Below are 22067 nucleotides of genomic sequence, written 5' to 3' on the forward strand. Positions count from 1 at the left end.
TAAAGTAAAAAAGAAACTTGTGCGAGAAATACGTACACGATTCCTTTATTCTCAGTTCCTATACTCCAGAGTTCCTGTGAATTTTTCCTTGGAAAAATAACTCAGCAGTTAGTCAGCGGTCTTTCGCACGTGGAGCATTTCAACATGGCGGCTCCGTTGGTTGGAAGTCAATTGTTTTCTCCATTTCGAGCTCTTGGATTTGTGGCAAATCATGTCCCATTGACTTTACAGACACAAGGAACAGAAACTCTTGTGACCACTTCTGTTGGGTCAGCCTTTCATGTGTATAGTGTAAGTACCCCTTTTAGCCTGATTTTTGACGAATCCCAAGTGACTTTATCACGGTAAACAAAGTTGTAACTACCTGTACATGTAACTTTCTACTTCAACCACCTTGACATTTTTCATCTGCTTTACCTTACAGTGTGCAAAGTTAAATCTTCTCTTTGTTGGTAAGTTTAACGAGGTTAAAGTTTATAAAAGGAATAAAATGAGATCTTAAACTTTAGAATACCGTGCCATTTCCGATCGTCGATTACTACAAAGTAGTGTCAAAAGTCCAGTTCCGTAGAGTCTACGTTCGCGCGTAATTTGTGAGATCTCTCGCTACATTTGTACACGTACTCGTGAGCACCTTCTGTCGAACAAGACTCATCAAAGACGAATCGTTATCAAAGAAGTTTCCAAATGTATCATGAAAGAAGTGTTATTATTTACAAAGGGAAATGCTATTTTAAACTTTCCACAAGCTAAAGCAAGTGACTGAGTTAATGATTGCTGCAGAATGTAAACACGTTTATCTCTTGAAAATGCTGTTCACTGAGTGGTTTTGCCTTTTAAAGATCAAAAGTCAGCTGACGCAGTGAAAAGGCAATTATCAGATCTAAGCAACAAAATCGATCACACCCTTCATCCCGTGTTCAAGAGTCGCAAAATCTGTGAAGATCTCAGAGTACGTGAGCCTAAACCTCCTATAGTTAGCCAACAATGCGTTGTATATAATTATAAATGTGATCTGTGTGATGCAGAGTACTTCGGGTACACCAGCCGGCATTTACATCAACGTATTAATGAGAACCGTAATTCGGCCATCGGCAAACATCTAAAGAACGTCCACGGCCTACAAACCATCAGCGACCTGACCAAGCATTTCAACGTACTTAAAAAGTGCACCGGGAAACTGGACTGTTTAGTTCATGAAATGCTTTTCATAAAGAAGATGAAGCCCTCTTTGAACAAATAATCGGATTCCATACGTGCAAAACTATTTATTTAATAGTTTACATTTATGAACTCAACACGCGCAAATATTTATTTAAATATTTTAAATATTTTAAACTTTTTACGTTTGCCACTTTCGTACGGTATAAATTAACTATTCATTTTTATTCTCTTCTCACTTGAGAATGATGACATGGAGTCATTGAAACATTGTGTTTTTTTCTCGCTAGTGTTTATTCTTAAATGTCTAACAAAATCTAATGTCATTCATTTATCTCTTCCCTTAATATATAGGTCTGCTTAAATCTGGTGAAATATCATGTTTATCATCACATGGAGACTTGGTGATTACAGCATCTGGAAATCAGCTGATTTCCTGGAAAAGAGGAAAACAGGTTTGTTTTTTAACCATTGTGTAATACCTCACACACCTCAGTGGCTGAGCCAATCAAAACTCTTGATTTTAGTTGCCAATTGAGGTAAAATAAAAATATTATTTAAACTTCTTAACTGCCAACCCCACAGAGAATTCATCTCACTCCCGAACAATATTTTAAGGGCCAGTTACCTGTCCATCACGGCAAATTTTCACCTCTTTGTTGTCATTCCAAGGATTTCTTAAGTGCAGGCACTTACTGAACCAAAGCTCCCTTCTACAAACAAGAATGCCACTGAGTTGATCATGAAATCAAACCATGTGAGGAATTCTAATAACAGGTCACCAAACATGTACACACTTCTGGGTATAATAAACTACAACACATGAATTGCATAGGAAGAAGATATGACAAGCTCCCTTCTACAAACAAGAATGCCACTGAGTTGATCATGAAATCAAACTATGTGAGGAAAGTAAATAGTCGCACTCAGTGGCTTATAGCCTGACCAGTAGATGTTTTATTGGTTGATGGATTGTTTTTTTTTTTTGGTATTTCCTTTTTTTCGGTGTAGGTCGCAGTGTTTGAGGGACACAAGAGTAACATTCACTTTGTCCTCTCATTTGGTTCAAATTTGATTTCTGTTGATGAAGAAAGTACAGTGCGAATATGGGTTATTGAAACAACAGGTATGTGAATTGAACATTTTAAGCCAAATCAACTTTCAGGTATATGATGATATTTTAAGAATTGATTCAGAAATACTATGAACAAGATTAAATCAGTTTATAGGTATTGAAATTATTCAAGGGTAACTGAATTTGAAGAAAAGGTAAGGAAAGGATTGCAATAAACCCTTCAATTCCCAGAAGTGATTAATATGTAACTTCTCCCTGTAATATCCATACATTATCCACCAAATGGTTAGCTCAATTGGGATAGCGCCGGACTGCTGTGCGGGAGGTCGAGAGTTCAATACCGGCCGGACCAACACTCAGGGTCTTAAAATTAACTGAGAAGAATATGCTTCCTTTCTTTAACATCAAGAATTGGTTAGATATTCTAGTCTTCTCGGATAGGGACGAATAAATGGAGGTCCCGTCTCCTGCAGGGTTAGGGGCAGGAGACGTTAATTTCCCACGCACGAGATTACTGTGTGATGGATGTCCTCCCCTGAGGTGGGTTGGGTGGGTAACAGCGCTTTGGACAGTTAGTGGATTTTAGCGCTATATAAATAAAATTATTATTATTATTATTATTATTATTATTATTATTAAATAGGTAACAAGAATACTCAAACTTATCAGGTGGAAGTTGTTATTTTGATCTAACACCAAATTCTCAAAACTAATTTACAGGAATAATTTGGATATATCAACAAAGTTGAAATGGTTCTGACGTTCCAAAGTTGAATGGCTCCAACGAAGGGCTAACGCTCGAAATGTCAGCTTTTGTAATCGTTACAGTGGCCAATTTACCATTTCAACTTTGTTGATATATCCAGATTATTTCATTACCCCCAGCGACGCAGCCCCAAATAGTTTCTTTAGAAACTATCAGCCTTTATTAATTTACAGGAACATGTGTAGCAGCTTCAGGGAGAATTAACAATCAAATCTTGGGATTTAAAGGGTTAATGAATTTGGATGTGAGATGACTTAGTGTTCATGAGAAGTAAATTGATTTATTTTTGCCCAAAAAATACTCTTAGTTTCTCCTGCTTTGATTACATCTTTCAAACTCTATTTTTCTAGAATTGTACCTTGAGATGAAGTTTAATGCTGAAAACTTCCACATCACTTGTTTGATGCATCCCAGTACATATCTAAATAAGATCATATTGTGCAGTAAGCAAGGCCAGATGCAGCTGTGGAATATAAAAACAAAGTAAGTGATATTACTCTGCAAACTGTGAAACCTCAGTTCAGGCAAGGTGGGTAGAGCTGTCAACAAATGCTAATAACCAGTCAAAACTGTCAGCTGGTCTAACATCTTTAGCTGGCTGCTTTCACCTTTGCAAATTCTCTCATTTCTGCTTATCAAGTACATGTATTACTTGTTTTTTTTTATTTTTTAATTAATTATAATATATGCTTTTTTGCACAGCAAACTTATATATACATTTTCTGGATGGTCAGAGCCTATAACAGCTGTTGAACAAGTAAGATGTATATATTTTTTAAACAGCATTATCTGAAAAAAGTATTTTTGACAAATAACTGACTGAACATCACAGTACAGAATCCCTTTTTGTCCAAATCCTCTCTGTAGGTGGTTGCTCATCACTCTCTGTCACACTTTTAAAAGAACTTCTCTTCAACTCTTCCTCCCCCAAAACATCCCTTTCCCCTGAATTCTCCCATCTTGTAGTACAAGTGATGAGCTTACTGTTTTCTTCTACACCTGCATACACATTTACATGTAAGAGCTGCTTTCAACTCAGGTAGAGACATGGTTTTCAAAAGGCATTAACATTAGCATTGAAGTAGCTGGAAGTTAATGACCAAGACATGCGCAGAAAAACATGAATAGTTGAGCATGCCAAGAAGGATTTAAGAAGGAAAAATGAATAGTTAAGCATGTCAAGATGAATTTAAAAATGCTGTAAATCCCAGAGTAGGCACTGATTACTCATTGGCTGCCTCCTTCCACTAAGACCTATGAGGAATGAACTTTTTTTAAATTCTCTTTACAATAACAGCACATATACTCAGTATTCATGTTATTAGAATATACAAACTTATCAGCTAGATGAGATTATAATAATAGTAATAAAGACTTTATTTATACAGGGTAGCATGTAATAGCCACAGGCTAATAAACTTGTGGCCCTGATTTAATCAACTAATTACAAGTTAAAAATGGAATAACACTTAAAATTATGAAAAAAAATCATAAATTCATAAATCATGGAGCTCTCATCTATGGAAGAGAGAAATTCTTGACAGCCAGAACAGAGAAGAATGACTCAGAACTTGCATTCAGCAATAAAGCTTTTTTAGTCTTTAAGTCTTTTGCAGATGATTGTCTAAAGTATACATGTATGTTGACTAGGCAAAAATGTTCTGAGAATAGGAACCAGCTGCTTAACTTTGAACTTGGGGTCCAAAATGGTACAAGGTATTTTTGCACATGTGTACAAAGTATAGAAAACAAATGAACTGAATGCTCAACTTTGGATCAAGAGTCCAATAATTTTTTTGAGTTGTATGTACAGTATGTGCAATGATGAGCAACACTTTCATGTTAATTTTTTTTTTTTTTTTTCATTTTGCTTTCACCAGGCTCCTGCAGTTGATGTGGTAGGTGTTGGCTTGCAGAGTGGAAAAATATTCCTGCATAATCTCAAATTTGATGAAACAGTTATGAGTTTTCATCAGGAGTGGGGTCCAGTCATTGGTTTGACATTCAGAACAGGTATGAGGCTGGTGATACCATTTGCCCAAACGTTCTTCTTTCCCCTTGCCTCCATTCCATTCCCTTCCTCTTGGTAATTGTGGGTGAGAAGTGTTTGACAAAAAGAAAAGAGAGCTTTGGGAGACATCACTCTGACTAAGGGCTCATGCTCAAAGGGTCAGCCTTGAAACTCCTCATGGTAGCTAGTTTAAATTATCAACTCAGGTGGTAAATAATGGAAATTGAACTAAGTGGAATGCAATTTGGGCTGAAATCATACACGTGATTTCAAAATCGAACGAGCGCGCAGCGGGAGTTTGATTTGAAATCACAAGTATGATTTCAGACCAAAATTGCACGACATGAGGTTCAATTACCACTTTATTACATCCATTTTGAAATCGCCCAAATACAGGACTTGGTCAATTCAAGTATTTTACTGATACAGTACTAAGCCAGTTTTTAATAAAAAGCGGAACCTAAAACACTTTTACATCTTATTTTTTGTGTAAAACAGAAAGATTTTGACGTCATGTGACAAAAACTCAGTCAAGCGTAAAATGATTTGACTTAGAGCAAAAAATGGTGCGATTTGGGAATAAATCGCACCAATTAGAGCCAATCAGATTACAGGGACCACCAGTAATTTCAAAGTGGAGGCAATAAAAGCTAAAATCACTTTGTTATACTCCTCCACCGACGCAGCACCACTGTGTCTTTAAAAAATTACACCCTTCATTTTTGAAACACCAGTCACAATGTTCCACAATGAACCTTTTCAAAACTACTGCCATCCAAACCATTAGAAAACAGAGTTAATTAATCAAAATTAAATGTAGTGCAGTCTAATGGCATTACAACCCAAATATGATTGATTATTTTTCTATAGATGGAAACCCTGTCATGGCATCTGCTAGCACAGAAGGCCACATTGCATTATGGGACTTGGAAAAGCGCCGCCTCAGCAGCACATTACGTGATGTACATAAAGGTTCTGTCTGTGGCATAAGATTTCTTTCCTCACAACCTCTTTTGGTTACAAGTGGTCCTGATAACTCTTTAAAGGTATGATGTTATTATTCTTAATACTTAGGTACAGAGGGATGCGACAATTTATCTAAAATGTCATACTGTCTTTGGAAATTAATTCAAGGCAATCAAAACTTAAGCTTGGTTCACATTTGTGAGATAAGCACAAGCATAAGCTCAAGGATTTTTGCACTGGTGACTTGCGTGTGAGCAGTGCTAGTCACATTGGTGGAGAAACAAGATGGTGCTCAGGCTTGTGTTAATTTTACACCAGTTCCCACTTGTGAAATAAGTATAACATAAGCACAAGAAAAAAAAATGTTACTTTTTCTTGTGCTTATGCTTCTGCTTATTTCACAAGCGTGAACCAGGCTTTATAGTCCTAATTAAATTGTAAGTAAATTAGACTACAGTATATTACAAATCCAGATATGACACTCAAAGACAAGTATGGAGGATAGCAATGCAGAATGGTAATTTAAGAATTTGGGTTTCTTATTCATACTTCAAGGTCTATTAATTGTGTACACCGACTTTCTACCAATGAAAGTAACTCCAAATTCAGAACGGGTCTTAGAATCAAATTCTAAATGGAGTGTCTGTGAATGATATCCAAAGAGAAAATTGTCCTAGATTTTCAAGGTACAAAATTAATACTATTTTTGTGAACATGGATACAGGAGTTATTGTCTGAATTTTTGTCTGATAAAAGCTGTTTAACATCCTTCCTTGTGTCTGATGTTAAAGAGATCCTCCTCACGGGTTAATTGATAAAGTAAGAAAGTAATAATCCGATTTTACATAGCTTTTTATGGGGCTTCTTCATTAAATGTAGAAGCAGCATTATCCAGTGACCCTCTGCTGTGGTGGACTTTAGGTCTGGACACCCATAGTGTGAAGAACAATTTTTCCTGCCTTTTTTTGATTTTGCCATGTTTTAGCAGATTTGGATATTTGATCAACTAGATGGGAGTGGTCGACTTTTGAGGTCTCGTTCAAGTCATAGTGCTCCTCCAACAAAGATTCGCTTCTATGGAAATAATGGATTTAACATCCTCAGTGCAGGTATTACAAATAGTGTTATTGCATTATTTGATAACTCCTGGGAGGTTGAAAGATGCACTGCAACTGAAGCTAAACCATAAAATGTGAATTATGCGTAATGGTCATGAGTACTCTTACAATAAACAGTATATTAGGGCCTACTTTTTCAGAGGTTTTACACTTTTTCGCGTCAGACGAAAATGACATATGCACGTAAAACTGTCTGCACAGCTACAAAACTAAATCAACGATTGGTTGGTTGGTGGCTCACCCTCAGTTAGCTTAAAGGCATTACGACCATGACCCACCCGGGGCCCTTTTCTCGAAAGTCCCGGTAACTTAACGGGCGCGAAGCCATGTTTTGAAAATCAAAAGTTAAAGATTAGAGAAGTACGTTCTGGCAACCTCACCAGTCCATTTTGTTTCATTAGCTGCTAGTTTTATTGTATAATTCTTAAAACGTTTGAAACCCCGATCTTGAGTGAAAACAGAACAGCTTTACGGGCCTGTCAAGTTACCGGGACCTTTGAGAAACGAGCCACGGCTGATGTTAAAAGTGCTTTCTGTTTCTGTAATAGAAGGATTTGAATATTTGTATTGTGGCTCTAAAGATATAGTAACTATTACGTTTGCACCAATCAAAGCGGGGCTCCCACGCGCGCGAAGCGCGCGTGGGTCAGAGCCCCATACCCATGGAATGTGGTCAACCTCTTTTCATTTGATTGTCACGTGACTGACCGAGGGTCCGTACGTACGTACGTGCCTTCAGATTGCACGGGTAGGGTAGGGGAGACTATCAAAACGAAGGGAGGGGTGTCTCAGGCGAGTCTGGGCAAATGCATATCATTTATGTTATCATTGACATTACGAACTTGGGAGCTCCGCTTTTAGGCTTGGCTAAATCTATATATTAGTATTTTGAAAAAATAAAACCACCTAACTTGCTCTGTGCAAATTATCTTCAAGGGCTGGATAGAAGCTTGAGGTTTATTTCTGTAATAAAAGACGAACGAAGCTGTGAATTTTCTCAAGGTAAGTAAGTTAGCATTTGAGCGTACATCATGGCTGAGAAGTCAATCACCTTCACCTAACTTACCCATGTTCCCTTACGACAACTCTGTCCTTCAGCTCTTTGTCTAAAAACACCAGCTATTGCTTACTTAGTATTTGATTTACTAACTCTTTTAAAATGCTCCTGAAGAATCAGTAAATTCTTAAGAAACGGAAAAGCGAATTTTTTTAGAAAAATATACTAACAAATATGACGAGAAAAAGAAATCCAAAGATGCGACGAGACAGAAACTTGCCAAATGCCGAGGTAATATACGAAACACGAAACACTTTTAGGAAGAAGGTTTATATCGATGCAAGTGCCTGACACTAATCCAACGAACGGTGGTGAGATCTTCTTAGTTTACCAATCAGAATTTTGGAGTAAAAGAGTTAACTCCCTATCTTTGCTTCTTTTCTACAGGCTCGTTAACAAAGAAGTCCAAGAATCGTGGAGTGCATGTAGAAGATTTGAAATTAGCACCCGTCGTGGACTTCTCCTCTGGTTAGTTGCTGTTCGTTCTAGGAAATTTACAGGCACGCTCCAGTACAAAATACTCGGATTTTTTTTTTTACTCTAAGTAGGCCCTCTTCGCAATGTGGACGAGTTGGTGTGTGTATATTAGCAGTTTTTGTCACAGTGTGGCTTGGAATGATGTGTTCAGAGTGCAAATGCAAGTGGATCACTATTATAAAAAGATGCTGAACGAGTTTATCCTTGATTTCGTTTTAAGAGATTTCTCGCGAGAGTGCGTGGGACAACATTGTCACTTGTCACCAGGGACATAAAGAAGCCAGGACATGGAGCTTTCAGAGAAAGTGCATCGGAAAACATCACCTGAAATCGCGTGCTGGGGAAAATGCAGGACCCATCATGGTTTGTACCTTAATGTTTTGTCCGTTGATGTCACTGATATGATTGTGGATCGCGGCGTTACTAAACACGTGTACGAAATGCGCCAACGGCAGTTGAGAACCAGCTCAGGCTAATCGGATGAGAGCAATGTTTTAGAAGTTGAGACGAGACTAGTCGACCAGATCATATGAAGAATACCAGCGGTCTTGATTTGAAACTTGGAGAATTGTATCGGGAGTGACTGCATCTTGAAGCAGTGCTAGTAGATCTTTTTCCTCGCAGCTTAACTTGATTTGCCACGTAGCTCTTTCGTCGGTTTTCCATTGTTGCGTTTTTTGTCAATACGGATTTTTACTCTGATCTTCGTGTTTTATAAAGCTTGTAAACAACAATGGAGTACATGGTATAATTTGTATCGGACGTTACTGCATCCTGAGGTTAACAACAGTATTTTTAAATCTTTTTTTTTTATCCGCAACTCAAATATTGAGTTGCGACATAGCTCTTTCGTCGGTTTTCCATCGCTGCGTTTTTTGTCAATTAGGATTTTCACTTCGATCTGCGTGTTTTATAAAGCTTGTAAACAGCAATAGAGTACATTGTGCCAACACTGTGTCCCTTACAAACTTTGTTATCCACAGACCACAGCTATGAGTTCTTGTGGGAACTTTGCCATCATCGGAGACGCCCATGGCTATGTGAATATGTTTAACGTTCAGTCGGGAATTCATAGGGGATCCCTTGGGGAACCAAAAGGTTTGTTTTAATACAACTCTTATTCGTCATGTAGCAGAAGAAGCGGCGGTCCAAAGGTTCGCGCACTGGATCGAGGGGTCTGGGTTCGAGACCTGGCCGAGTCAATGTGCAGTGTTCTTGAGGAAGACCGTGACTATCTCTAGAGTGCCTCTCTGCATCCAGAGCCTAGTTGTTCATAGAGTGGATAACAAATCGTACTACGCTATGTACCTGATAGTAAGTTATTCAGCGGATAGCGTTATCCATCCTTCGAACAGCCGGGGCCAAGGATATATATGTATGGGCAACGGCAATCTGTCAAGGAAGCCTTACGCAATGCTAGTCAGGGGAGGTGGGGTAGGGGATGACCTGCGATTGACTTGCATCCCATTGGGGGAGGGGGGGGATGGACAGGAGGATTTAGAGCCCTAGATCGACCTTGGAAAGACACTGATGAGAAAACTGTATTACTGCGTTGCCCTGCCATTCTGCTAAGCTCAATGAATGATAATAAATTTTTAACCTTTGCTTTTCAGCGCACAATGGTCAAGTGAGGGGCGTGGCTATTGACAACATCAATCAACAAGTGATGACTGCAGGAGCCGATTGCAAGTTAAAGGTAACTGGGCAGCTTTCTTTCTCCAAGCTTGTAACAGAGATGTTAAAATTTTGTATAAAGCGTGGAACAGAGATTAAAGTGACTCCTTAATTGGGATTCGAACCCCAAACAGTTCTGATTTTGACGGAGAATGTTCAACCAACTGAGCTACCTTAAACTTGTTAATATGCAGCTCATATTTAGACTCGGCATCGGGCGATTCTAGCTTCCAGTCTTCGTTCCTCTTGAAAAGAAAATCTTCGGAGAAGGAGCGCGGGTGTATCTCCAGTTCAGCGGCTGGTTATCGAGTCGAGGGTCGCACACCAGGTTCATTTGTGACAAGCGCTTTAAGTTCTGCCAGGATCAGTGATATAGACCACGTCGTGTCATATCCTAACGCGTCGTGCAACGGGTCGTTGTTGAGGACGAAAGGTAATTGATTGTAAGCGCGGTTGTCACATTGTTCCTTTCTTCTTGCAGTTTTGGAATTTTAAAGCTCGGAATCTTCTTCAGAAAATGACATTTGAGTCACCAATCACTCAGATTTTACTACATCGAGACAGGTAAGGGTGATACAGTAATATTATAGTTAGCTGGTTGATTTATATCGCTAGTTTCACATATCGCAGCGCGTTATTTAATAACAGTTTTTTTCCTTTTTTCGCAGTTCTTTGCTGGCCGTTGCTTTTGAAGACTTCGAAATCCACGTTGTTGATGTGGATATGAAAAGAGTTGTGAGAATATTTCAAGGTCATACCAACAGAATTACTGACATGGTAAGTGAAGCCTCAGGCCTGCATCTTCTATAAAGCGCTTTCGAAAATATTTGGTGTTCTTTGAAATCTTAAAGTTCCTTCTGGTTGAGTACCATCCGTGTTTTGAAGGAGTTTCGCCACGATTATTTGAGTAAACTTTGAGTACTTTAAAATGGAAGGGAACGTTTGAAACAGTGATCTGCTTGGGAAGACAAACAACAAGAAATTAAGGTGAAAATAAAAAATCAAGGATCGTCGGGGATGGTCAAGGATGGGTAAGATTGGCACACATAGAAAATGACGAATCCAAAAAAATAAGAAAGTTTCTTTTCTGACCCAGTCTACTCAGTTCTCTTTAGTTCCCAGGTCTGGAGTCCTTTTCCCTTCCTCTTGGCTCCCTTGTTTTTAATGAATTTGCACTCACCCACATACAACTCCACGGGATTAGATTTTTCGGCATTAATGAGTTGGTTCGAGTGATCAAGAAGGAATTCCCTGTGTTCTAAACAGAGTCCATCATTGGCCTTCTTATACAGAATTTTTGCCGCTAATAATAATCCCATTTTGAATTTCAGTCCTTTAGCCCAGACTGCCGTTGGTTGATTACGTCGGCAATGGACTCTAGCGTGAGAACCTGGAGTCTACCAGCTGCTAGGTAAAGAACTTAGTGCCTGAAGTAGACATATCAAGTCAACAGAAAAACGAAACAGGCATGCTAAAAAGTAACCGAACAATAGACCGATCTCCACTGAAATTATCATTGGTAGAAATCAATAGAGTTCAGTAGTTAACGCGATCTTTTTTTCTTCTTTTGGCGTTAAAATGTTCATGTAGATAAGCCCAAATTAGAGTTCCTCGCGAAACTGTATCGTACATCACGGGCATTTAGGGTTGTACTTTGCTTTTTACTGCGCACAGTTGAACTGTGAATATGACGAACTTACCCATTATCGGGGTTGATGTTAGAGACACTTTTAAACGGAACATTGTAGACGCTGAAAGCTTGTACTTATTTCATAAAAGCATGTACTTATTTCCCTTGCTCAAATAGCGTTCTGTTTTTTGTTAGGCTAATAGACTGCTTTCTCGTGGAATCACCTGTTACCAGTTTAGCAATGTCACCAATTGCAGACTTCCTCGTTACTACACATGTGGACGACCTTGGAGTGTATTTATGGTAAGACCGTGATGAAGCAGACCTCAAGTAGTCTTCCTTTTTCTTAGCTCAACGAACACGAATGGAAGGAAATGCATAAGTGTAGAATGACTACACCCTCCCCTCCCTCAGCTTTTTCGTTGTTTTCTTTATTTTACATTTTAACTTTGTATCTTCTTTGCTTTTTTTTTATTTATCTTTTCATTTATCATTTATTTATAAACTTTCGCCGTCAATAAAGAGAGACGTATTGAGATCGATAGATTGGGGTTATAGCTGGGTTTTATGTTTTTTTGAAAGCGTCTATTTGAACCCAGAAGTGGAAATGGGTATAATGGGACTTTTGACGATTTGGTGGGGAGTAACCTGTGATAAACTCGCATTCCAAAGTGGGGAGAGGAGAGGGGGAGGGGGCGGGGGTGGGTTTAGTATTACTCTCAGCCCCTTCATGCTTTGTGACGCGGGATAACCTCAGGCTTCATGACGCGTTTGCGTGACCCTCTTGGTTTTTTTATTGCCTTTTTAATGGTGGATGTGAAAGTTTTACGGTATCCGATGCTTACTTCTCCTTTGGTTTGACAGGTGCAATAAAACTTTGTACGACGAAGTTTCATTAGTTCCTCTTCCTGCCGATTATCAGCCGACTTTGGAACAGCTGCCTTGTACAGGAACAGATGCAGACAAAGGTAAAATAACAAGATAATTTGGATATATCAACAAAGTTGAAATGGTAAATTGGCCACCGTAACGATTACAAAAGCTGACGTTTCGAGCGTTAGCCCTTCGTCGGAGTGTAAAATAACAAGATCAATCGTGGGTTCAATCTGAAATGAAGCCCGGTTGTCGTCACAACATTTGGTTGTAATGATAAAGAACGGCGAAAATGGATGCTGAAGTTTTGTTCAAGCCTAACGGGTTGAAAGGAACTCTGTCGCGATGCGTTCGTCTTCAAAGATTATATAATCTGAGATGGTCAGTTTCGTCTAGAGTATTTACTTTATACTCTAATTCGCTACCCTGCTCAAACGAATATGAAACATTTATCACTTAATAAGTAACCATAATTGGGGTGTGTCAACACGAGCCGTATGCGACCCTCTTTATCATGCCTTCGTCAACGAAATTTATAAGAATGGTACATCAACTGAATGAAAACCCGGAAATGAAAAAAAAAAATAAAGCAAGAAAAACCACCCTACAAAACAATCTAAACTATGTACGTTTATGAAAAGAACTATTAAGAATCACCCTAGTCACTGGATATTTAATTTTGAGCGCGCAGGGACGGTCGTAAGTCGCGAATGAATATAAATGACAACAGCTACCATTAAATGACAACAGCTACAATATAGCCTACCGCTAATGAAGCAATTGAAACAACATACCATGCAACACCCCAAAGAAAGGGTTACGTAACCCATGATAAATACATTTCTGACCAAAGGACCGCAATTTCAAAGCTACCGGTCAAATATTAGTTCATCGACCAGCACAGTTTACCACAATTATACATGTGGACCTCTACACGTCAGGGCTCGACACTAACTTTTCAACTTACTAGCCGGCTGGTGACATCTTAGATGCTACGACAATGTCAGTTCGTTTACTAGCCAAACTGGCTTGTGGAAACCGAAAACCACTAGCCAAAACCGAATTTCTGCTAGTCTGTGGCTAGTGGGCTACCGTTAGTGTCGAACCCTGCACGTGCGTAATAATATTTTCAACGTTGTTTTAGAGTTTGGCGACTTAAAGGAGACAACAACAAAAGGAGAAGGAGATGCATCTAGTGCTGCTGACACTACCGCTGGTTATAAGAGCCCTGACCAGCTCTCTGATGAACTTGTCACTTTGTCTCTTCTACCAAAGTCAAGATGGCGGCATCTCACGAGCTTGGAGCTAATAAAGGTCAATTGACTGTGTGTGTGTGTGCGTGCGTGCGTGCGTGCGTGCGTGTGTGTGTGTGCGTGCATGCGTGCGTGCCTCTCCTATCGTTGTACTTTACGTTCTATTTTCCGTTGCTCAAACAGAAGTCATGTTCAACCAATAACTACTTTATATTGCCTAATTTCTTTTCAGAAAAGGAATAAACCACGGGAGCCACCCAAGGCGCCCAAAGCTGCTCCATTCTTTCTGCCCACCACTCAGGAACTGGTGCCTAAATTCCTTCAAACTGAAGAGGATCAAACCGATGAAAAGGCGAGTTTTTCTCATAGGGTAATCTTTAATATTGTCCAATGATACTTTCATGCAGTGTGTAACTCTTAGAATAGTCTGTGCTAGGCTCTCGCAAAAGAGCGAGTGCGCATAAGTTGAGGACGGAGTTGAGGCTATGAAAAGTATGGAAGAAAACGTTATCCAGTCGTTTTCCTGACAACCACAATTGCTAGTTGTGGCAACACAGCGGTCAAACATCAGGCATGCGCAAGGGGATCAATTTTGGCCGCCCGCGCGCGAATTGCCCACCCAAAAGTTGAAAAGAAAACATGAATAACAACCATTGTCCCAAAAAATAAGCGAAAAGTAAATGACACGTTCATAGACATCTTTAAAAAACAAGCAAAAGTAAAGAAAAGGGAAACTCTAGACTTTCGAACACAAAGCCTTATCAAATACAATGAAATATATGAAGTTCATATATTTTTTGAACTGCGGTATTAGATACGTATGATGCACGATCCTTGCAGTAGATAGCGCTATTTAAGGAATAGCGAAAATCAGACCTGAAAAAAATCAGGCCTGTACGGGATTCGAACCACTGACCTCTGCGATACTTGTGCAGCGCTCTACCAATTGAGCTAACAAGCCAACTGGGAGCAGGCCGTTAAGTTGATTCGTAATAAACCCGTGAAAGTGATAAATCAGATACAATGAAATATATGAAGTTCATATATTTTGAACTGCGGTATTAGATACGTATGATGCACGATCCTCGCAGTAGATATCTAATACCGCAGTTCAAAATATATGAACTTCATATATTTTATTGTATATGATTTATCACTTTCACGGGTTTATTACGAATCAACTTAACGGCCTGCTCCCAGTTGGCTTGTTAGCTCAATTGGTAGAGCGCTGCACTAGTATCGCAGAGGTCAGTGGTTCGAATCCCGTACAGGCCTGATTTTTTTCAGGTCTGATTTTCGCTATTGCTTAAATAGCGCTATCTACTGCGAGGATCGTGCATCATACGTAAAGCCTATTCAAGTAAGGGTATGTTGTTGATCTACCATTCTAATTTGAGCTTTACCGAAAAAGTAATACGATTCTGAAACACCGTGCCTTACCAGCTGTTGCGGCGACTGCGGCGCTCGCTGTATAGAAGTCAATACACAGTGCACAGTTATTCGACTCGTGTCATTCTTGCTCGTTGTACTCGAACCATACGGATATTTTAAAAACGCAACCAAACTTGTACTACAGTGAAAGCTATGATAAAAGGCAAACGAGAGCGGTAGTAAGAAAGAAATTTAGGGTAACAAGCAAAGACTACAACTAAAACATGATAAAAAAAAAGGCAAACACTCAACCAAGTCTTGAGGAAACACAAAGTTAAAAACATTGGTCCAATCTGTGATCACAACGAGGAGATAATAACCCATGATTTAGAGAAGACAGAGTATTTTAATGACTTTTTTGTGAATGTCAGCAAAGACCTCACTAAGCAACTTGACCCTTTGAACTTGTCATCTATAAACACCTTTATCACTAGAGTCACTCCTACCAGGGACAAAACTGACATGAGCTGGGAACTGGTAAAAAACAAACTGACTAAAACTGCTAACCCCAAGAAGGCTACTGGTCCAGACCAAGTATCCCCCAGGGTCCTCTCCATGATTGGTGACCCTGTTATCCACAGTCTTTTACCAATCTTCAGGAAAAGTATATGTGACGCATCTTTCCCTTCAAGCTGGAAATTATCACGCGTTAACCCCATATTTAAGAAAGGCTCACCAACAGAAGCGAACAACTACAGACCTATCTCCCTCCTCAGTATCCCTGGGAAAATCTTAGAAGATGTTGTCAGTGATACCCTGAACAACCATTTGCACACACAAGGCTTGTTATCTCATAGACAGTGGGGTTTTCGGAAAAATTATTCAACTGAAAGCCTCTTACTTCACCTAACAGAGACCTGGAAAAATGCGCTGGACAAGGGCCTAAAAGTGGGCGTGCTTTTTATTGACTTTCGAAAAGCATTCGACACAGTGAACCATACCATCCTTCTAGAGAAGCTAAAGGCAATTGGGATATCTGGCGATTTGCATTCGTGGCTTACCGATTACATGTCGGCACGTAAACAATTTGTCCAAATATCAGGATATCAGTCCGAGCACAAAACCATCACACATGGAGTTCCCCAAGGCTCAATACTAGGGCCAAAATTATTTTCAATATTTGTAAACGATCTTCCAGAATCAATAACTAGTGGTGAATTATTTATGTTTGCCGATGATACCACTATTTTTACAATTGGAAACAACATCGACGATATCATCCTAACACTCCAGTCTGTACTAGACCAGCTGTACACCTGGTGTCAATCAAACAGATTAATCGCCAACGAATCGAAATCTGAAGCCCTGATAATTTCTACCCAGAACTTTATTGGCCCCCTGCCACGCTTGGCCTTTGGTAATAGCTTTATTGAGTACAAAACATCATCTAAATGTCTTGGGGTGACAATTGACAGCAAGCTATCATGGCAGGAGCACATAAAGAACGTTTGTAAGTCATTCAGCAACAAAGTTGCAGTACTGAATCGGATAAAGTTTTTACCGATACCAACCTTAGAAAACATTTATTATAAAACTATTATCCCTAGCGTTTTGTATGGCATTGTAGTCTGGGGGTCTTGTTCTTCAACCTTGACGGATGATATTGATCGAATTCATTTAAGAGCTACTAGAATTATTTACAACCTACCCCATAGCATCCACAGTGATGACATCATGAACGCTCCACACTGGAACTCTATTGTTTCATTTTACATCAGGAGACTTTTAGTTATTACGTACAATATCTATCATGGAAATAGCATCGAGCCTCTAAATGACTTAATAGTGAAATCCGAGACTCCTTACGACTTAAGAAAATCCCTAAAAGTTAAGGTTCATAGACCAAGAACAGAAATGGGAAGATCTTCGTTTAAGCACAGAGCTGCACTATCCTGGAACCTCCTTCCCGAAAACATAAAGAACAGTTCAAACTTAACTTCCTTCAAGAGAAAACTCAGGGAAAATAAGAGAATTCTGAAATCTATCAGTTTTGCTAAAGCTTCCTGCAGCGTTTCCTACAAATCTGTTGACTTTAAATACTTTTAACATTTACTCCATATTGTTATTAATATTTATTTCCTTTAATTGTCATTATTTACATACCGTTTTCGGTCTATTCACTAATTAGGTATTTATTAATTGATAGTTTAGTTGATGCAGGTCCACATCAGGACGTAATGTCTTGCCTATCCCTCAACCTGCTTTATTAAATAAACCATGATGATGATGATGATGATGATGATGACAATCTGTGCTCCTTAAAGCGAACGACCATGTGCTTCAACTAATGTGATACATTTAGGAACTTAGGCCTGTCGTGTAAGTGTCACGAAAGGTCAACGGACAAAAAAAAAAAAAACCGAGGGATCTCAAATATTAAATGGCGATCAAAACACCAGCTTGTGCATTTGTTTGTTGTTTCTGTGAGACACCGTAGTTCTGACAGCTCGAAAGTACGCCACCTAGTTATACAACGTTCGCTCATGTGCAAACGTTTGACCGCTGCGTTACTTGTGGCTCGCCTGTCGCTTTTCTACTCTCCTGACCGACTAAGAGCCTGGAATAGGGTTTAACTAGATGTGACTGATGTGAAAGTTCGCCTGGCAAACTGCTGTTTTAATAATAGACAGACCAATTCAAGTGTTTTCTTCGTAGAACATCAAATTCTCTCAACTACCCTCAAAAAATCATATAACAATTGGAAAGTAGAATTACTGCATGAGATATCGAGAATTCATTTAAAACTGCATTGCCTTTACTTTTTTCAGGATGCCAACTCTAAAATTCTGGACATGAAACAGCTTGAACAAGATTCGGAATTTCAAAAGCTTTTAAAGGAGGGTTCGAGCTCTGGAAATTGTGAGTAGCTAGCTATCATGATATGATAATGTTTTGGTTGTAATTAGATACTTCTAATCGGCGTCTCGAAAATTTCCGAAATCTTCTCTGCCCATGTTCTGGCCGTTGTTATGTCGTCGACCTGTTTGAGCACACATCTAGGTCAGGTCAGCGAAGATGTAAACTATGTTGATGGGTTGACACGGTAAGAAAATGGTCTTCGTAGTTCTCAGGCTTGGTTTTGATTAGATAACACGACATTTCGTCGGATTTGAATCCAATATTGATAAATTCGTTCCATGCCTTCTCGTATTTCTATCTGAGATATCAGAGAAGTGAAGAACGGACCAAACTTACAGGGAATTTGTACCTGTCTCTACAGAAATGACCTTTATTCGGTAATATACATTTCATTTATTAGAAAATTTGGAAAAAAGAAATCGCAGACTGTTAAGTGGTTGGTGTGATTTGCAATACCATGGTCACAGGAAACTATTTGGCTATGGAAAATTCTCGATCGTCATTTCTCAGGGAATATGAGTAACACTTATTTGACATTCTTCTGCATTCTTACCTTTTCTTTTAAAAATAATATGTGAATTTCGGTCGCCATTTGAAGAAGTGTACAGCGAGAGAATATCTTTTTTTTTTCCGGTTCGGTGATACTCGAACTCACGACAGATGCTTTCCACGTTTTGGCCCTAGCCGATCATTTACCGATTGATTCAGGCAGTCAGTCGGAATGAAATCGGCATCAACCTTCGTTTTAAATCGCAGAAGTGTTAAAATTTTTTCTTCTCAGATGAAGTTTTCCTAGAGCATCTCAAATCCATGGGACCCTCCTCAATCGATGCAGAAACTCGATCTCTTGGTCCGTCGGCGGGTGGAGACGTCAAACTTGTTGAAGCATTCATGTTGTTCTTAGAGCACCAGTTACAGTCCCGGCGAGACTTTGAGTTCACAGAAGGTATCATGGGTCTTTTTCTTAAGGTGCGTAGTATTCTGATGTACATCCAAACTCTCCTCTCAGTATCCAACTTTGGAGGGGGGCAATTGGGAGTGCCAAAACCCAGTTTGAAGATTTTGGGCCATCATATAGTATGCTTGCGCATTTCTCAACAACCTTTGTTCCATATCGTCAGAGTAAGGAGAGGGACTGGTTAGGATGGTTAATATTTCAATCTTTGGATTGCTTAGCGTCTCCAATCACCTCGTCCTTGTCTCTCATTGCTGGAGATGACTATAATGTCACACATTTGAACATAAGAAGTGAATACAGTGAAAATTAACGTTTCTGTGTTAGATGAACATTTTTGTGGCCACTGCCTCCCAGAGGGGGCGAAGCCACATATGTTGTCGAGATGAGTGAGTGAGTGAGTGAGTGGGTAAGCTTAACAATAGCATTCCGACGTTGACCCAATTTTGAGCGGAGTTTTCCCACAATTGCTCGTAAAATACATGGCTCATTCTGTTTTATCTCGTAACCTCTAGCTTCATGGCCCACTGATTGCCGAGGAACCTGAGCTGGGAGAGGTAGCCACCCGTTTGCTTGAAGAACACAAAGCAGCATGGTCAACCATCCGGGACTTACTAAACCAGTGTTCGTGCCTCGTCAGTTACTTAAAAAGTGCAGTTATATGACTTTCAAAACGCAACATCCAGCCGTCGGTGACTGCTATGACACTGTGCCCAGCTGGAAGAAATGAAGGTTTTTGTTGATGAAAGTCACGATGTTCACTCAAGGGGAGTCATTTTTTCGCTAACACTCCGTTTCATCTCCGTTTGACAAAAATTGCAGACTGTGCAATTACCACCGAATGACAATTAGCGAAGATTTCGAACACAGTTTTGACTAACGGCAGCCGCTGTGCATTGCATGGGCTAACCAAGCGGCAAACCCGTTGAACTGTTTGCGCTAAAATACCTTTGCTTCCATTTTCAATGAACCACCATTTTGATATTTATTCGTAAGAAACTTTAGAGAGTATTATGTTGGGGACCAGTCACCTGACGGGGGATCGGAGGTTTTTTTAAGGGGGGGATTATGGTTTTCAGGTGGAACGAAGGGGGAGGGGATCTGTTGTCGCTAACATAGGGGGGACCAAAGAAAATTGAATGCCAATAAGGGGGGATCGTTGGAGTACTACAGAGCCTTGGGAAGGGAGGGGGTGTATCAGGTAAATTTTATTGTGCCATGACCCAAATCTTCTGAACCCTTGCCCCTCCGGGGATAATTAATGGCCAGACCCTTGCTAATAATTAAATTTACAAATGAATGAATAAACATGCAAGAATACTGATAGAAAAGTTTCATTATGAGAACAATAGGCGGTAATTACTCTAAATAGCTTAAGTATCGCTGTTATACTCCTTGCCCGGGAAATAAAAGTTATATAAAAGGTATTCATACTTCACGTAGCTTAAAAAAATCCCACACAGCTAATTAGACGGTTATAGTGATCTGTGTTCAGATTCAAATGCTTTAATTTGAAGGGATACTGAAAATTCTGTGTTCAAATTTATCTAACTGTTCACACTGCTCAGCCAAATATAGCTCCAAGAAGAAAAGGTGAACTCTTGGCGCGTATATACATGATCCCTTTCCAGCGTAACGTTAAATGGTAAATCATTGTTTAACCCTGACAGCCGGTATCCATGGTTACTTCCCACACATGAAATAGGATATGAATAACACTTTTTCCGGGATGTTACATATCAAGACCGATCGGCACCCGGATAACAAGTCTTATCTTATCTGCATTCTTTACTTGTGGTTGGCCAATCTTTTTCCTTTTGAGGTAACTCTTACAGTCTTTCTCTTATTACTTAAAAATTACAATGTTAAATCTCTAAGTTTCTCTTCCTCTTGAACTTCTTTTTTTGGGGGCCAAATTATAATAGTTGTTGTGACCAATTTTTATTCCGAGATTTTCAGAGGATCGATCGAATCAAAACATATGCAAAAGCCGAATCGAACATTCACCGAACGTGTATTGAACAGTGTTGTCCGGTTATGTCCAGAATCTGTGAAGTACTCCGAGGTAAATTATTTCGTACTGCTGTGCGACGACCGCACGCGCTATATGTATGTTCAAGGGAAATACGTGCGCCATCATAACAGCCTCCTAAGAAGGTTTTTAATTCTTTTAATTGAAAACGATTTTCGTGTCTCCGCGTCTAGCGAGACTTGTCTGTACACGCACTAAGGCCAATGTCAAAAACAAGTGCCACTGACCATAATAAATCGAAAATCCGCCGACGGTTAAAACCTTTCGTAATTCGTTTCAGTTTTCCTAAAGGACCCTTTTAAGGAACCTTTTTAAAAGACTATATCAACAAATTTTATCGCGCTTTGCTTTCTCCAAAAATCGATCAAAAAGTTCAAAATACGCCTAGATGGCAGAGCAATGAAAAATAGTCAACTTCGGCAACTTCGTACGCCACAGCGCATTGCATTTTTGTCATAACAGCTCGAGCTCTTTTAAACCTGGACATGCTGCTTTTGCTGAGCCAAGATAGATAATTTGAGGAATTAAACTTCAAGGATAAAGCTTTAAGATTATGTCGATTATGATTTGTAAATGTATGTGGCTTACCTTTTTTAGGCCATTGAAGTTGACCTCTATTTTCTCCTTGCGAAAAAGACGCGAAGTACGTTATTTCAGCAGCGGGTCACTATTTAGACTTATAAGTAACAACATAACAAGAAACATATATTTTCAAAGAGAAAAAAGGAC

General features: G+C 39.4%; 2 protein-coding genes across 3 annotated transcripts in view; both read left to right on the forward strand.

The window, feature by feature from the left end:
- Nucleotides 1-97: 97 nt before the first annotated feature.
- On the forward strand, nucleotides 98-20637 carry LOC111343836 (WD repeat-containing protein 36). Its single transcript, XM_088738910.1, has 24 exons — nucleotides 98-291; nucleotides 425-452; nucleotides 1516-1616; nucleotides 2173-2287; nucleotides 3353-3485; nucleotides 3705-3759; nucleotides 4883-5015; nucleotides 5884-6059; nucleotides 6968-7088; nucleotides 8034-8099; nucleotides 8542-8622; nucleotides 8852-8994; nucleotides 9615-9729; nucleotides 10245-10327; nucleotides 10787-10869; nucleotides 10974-11082; nucleotides 11637-11716; nucleotides 12131-12238; nucleotides 12800-12903; nucleotides 13953-14122; nucleotides 14294-14413; nucleotides 18261-18351; nucleotides 19133-19320; nucleotides 19822-20637. The coding sequence occupies exons 1-24, from the start codon at nucleotides 145-147 to the stop codon at nucleotides 19969-19971; spliced, it is 2700 nt and encodes an 899-aa protein (XP_088595036.1). The 5' UTR covers nucleotides 98-144; the 3' UTR covers nucleotides 19972-20637.
- A 362-nt stretch (nucleotides 20638-20999) lies between these two features.
- The window catches only part of LOC111343837 (uncharacterized), a 34241-nt gene continuing 33173 nt past the window's right edge, over nucleotides 21000-22067 (forward strand). The window contains exon 1 of one of the 2 annotated variants that reach the window (XM_022951028.2): nucleotides 21000-21128. In XM_022951028.2, the coding sequence (XP_022806763.2) occupies nucleotides 21015-21128 (114 nt within the window). In that variant the 5' untranslated portion in view covers nucleotides 21000-21014. The remainder of the gene's footprint in view (nucleotides 21129-22067) is intronic. The other variant, XM_088738913.1, reaches the window with a different exon arrangement.

The sequence above is a fragment of the Stylophora pistillata genome, chromosome 11, assembly GCF_964205215.1.
Source record: "Stylophora pistillata chromosome 11, jaStyPist1.2, whole genome shotgun sequence".
Taxonomy (NCBI): domain Eukaryota; kingdom Metazoa; phylum Cnidaria; class Anthozoa; order Scleractinia; family Pocilloporidae; genus Stylophora; species Stylophora pistillata.